The sequence below is a fragment of the Bactrocera oleae genome, chromosome 4 (genome assembly GCF_042242935.1).
Source record: "Bactrocera oleae isolate idBacOlea1 chromosome 4, idBacOlea1, whole genome shotgun sequence".
Lineage (NCBI taxonomy): Eukaryota > Metazoa > Arthropoda > Insecta > Diptera > Tephritidae > Bactrocera > Bactrocera oleae.
The window spans coordinates 17594145-17595999 of NC_091538.1; the positions used below are offsets into that span (position 1 = coordinate 17594145).

At 31.6% G+C, this 1855-nt stretch overlaps 1 protein-coding gene across 7 annotated transcripts in view; it reads left to right on the forward strand.

Annotated features, from left to right (window-relative positions):
• sona (sol narae) overlaps nt 1-1855 on the forward strand; it is a 139689-nt gene that overhangs the window by 108366 nt on the left and 29468 nt on the right. For all 7 annotated transcript variants that reach the window (XM_036375758.2, XM_036375765.2, XM_070109246.1 and 4 more), the window contains exon 6: nt 1659-1785. In XM_036375758.2, the coding sequence (XP_036231651.2) occupies nt 1659-1785 (127 nt within the window). The remainder of the gene's footprint in view (nt 1-1658; nt 1786-1855) is intronic.

A 1855-nucleotide genomic window follows, 5' to 3' on the forward strand; every position in this document is an offset into this window, starting at 1 on the left:
AATTCGACCTCTGTTGATGAAAGATGGCCTCTTCTGGATGAGTGCTGCCTTCAAGCGGTCCAGTTGTTGGCAGTAGAGGGCCGAATTGAGCGTTTGGCCATAGGGGAGCAGCTCGCAGTAGATGATTCCTTGCCCATCCCACCAAACACACAGCAAAACCTTCCTGGCCGTCAATCAGGTCTTGGCCACCATCTGGGCCGCTTCCCCGAGCTTTGACCACGACCGTTTGCGCTCGATGTTGTCATAAGTGACCCATTTTTCATCGCCAGTCACAGTCCGCTTCAGAAACGGGTCGATTTTATTGCGATTCTGCAGCGATTTGCAGATGGAATTTCGGTCCATCATGTTTTTTGCGTTGGTTCGTGTGACACCCAAACATTGAGCTCCGTTTTGAATTCAAGGTTATGCAAATGGTTCCAAACGTTTTCTGGCTTATCTTTAGTTCCTCAGCAATTAAATAAGTGCTCACGTGACGGTCTGTTTCCACTATTTTCATGATTCAATCGCAATTTTCGACGGCAGGCCTCCCGACGCGTGGTGCATCTTTGACATCGAAATTACCGAAACGGAACCTAGCAAACCACTTTTGTGCTACACGTTCGTTTACAGTATCAGGCCCATAATCTAAATTAATGTTTTCAGCCACTTTGGCTGCTTTTTCGCCTTGATCGAAGAAAAATTGTAAAATATAGCGAATTTTCTCTTTGCTGGTGTCCATCTTTGACTGTCAAAGACAAACTTTCAGCGCGAATAAACACGTTTTCAGCACCGTATAGTATGGCATGATGCGACGCGTAACAGTAATACTATGGACAATAACGCCATCTCTTAGATAAAAACCGAACGAACTTTTTACTTGACCTAATATAATATAAAAAAATTAAACTTTAAGATATGCATATGTTGAAGAATATAATAATGAAGAAACATATCAAATATTAATACTTTTGATTTACATAGGTTAATATTTAAATTAATAACTAAACAAAATTATATAAAATACAAAAAAAGATTTCAAAAATATGAATTTATCAAAATTTCAAAGAAACGTGCAATCATTCCATTATACAAGTATTATATTAGAAATAAGTATACTTACTTAAAAAATAATAAAACTTAAATTATAAGAAAAAAATTATAGTAATAAACTTTTATTAAAACTTTTAATTGTAAAAATTATATTAACTTTTTTTAATGAAACAATTAAGTGATATTCAAGAAATTTCTATTAAAAAAAAAATAGCAAAAATTTAACAATTTAAATAATTTTTGATACTCAAAAAGAACTTTAAGAAAATAAATAAAATAAAAGTGCAATTTATTAAAAATAATATTATAAAAAGAATTCAATAAAATAATTAAATCACTTGTAATATTATTAAAATTCCATTTGATGACAATTTTAATTTTACCAAAACCTATTTTAATTTAATTATAAAAATTGTGTAAAATCATGAATTTTGAGAATAAAAAAATAATAATTTTAGTAAAAAAATAAAGTTTTGTTAATATATTTTTTTATAAACATTTGTCTCAAAAACAATTTTTCAAATTAGTAAACTAATTTCTATAAATAAATTATTTTTAAGTTAACCTAATAAGTTTACTTTTTTAAAATTCATCTCACTAAATATTTTCCACTATTTTTTTCTTTACAGGAGGGTAGCATTGGTCATGAGATGGTGATAAAACCGCTGCCGCACGAGCTGAGCCCAAATCCAGATACCGCACATCACATTGTTTATAAACGTGAGGCACAATCGCTAGAGCATTTGAGCGACTTCGGTAAGTAAAGAAACTGAAGAATAAGCAAACGCGACAAAAACTAAGGAAAGTGAAAGAATAATGCAAAAAA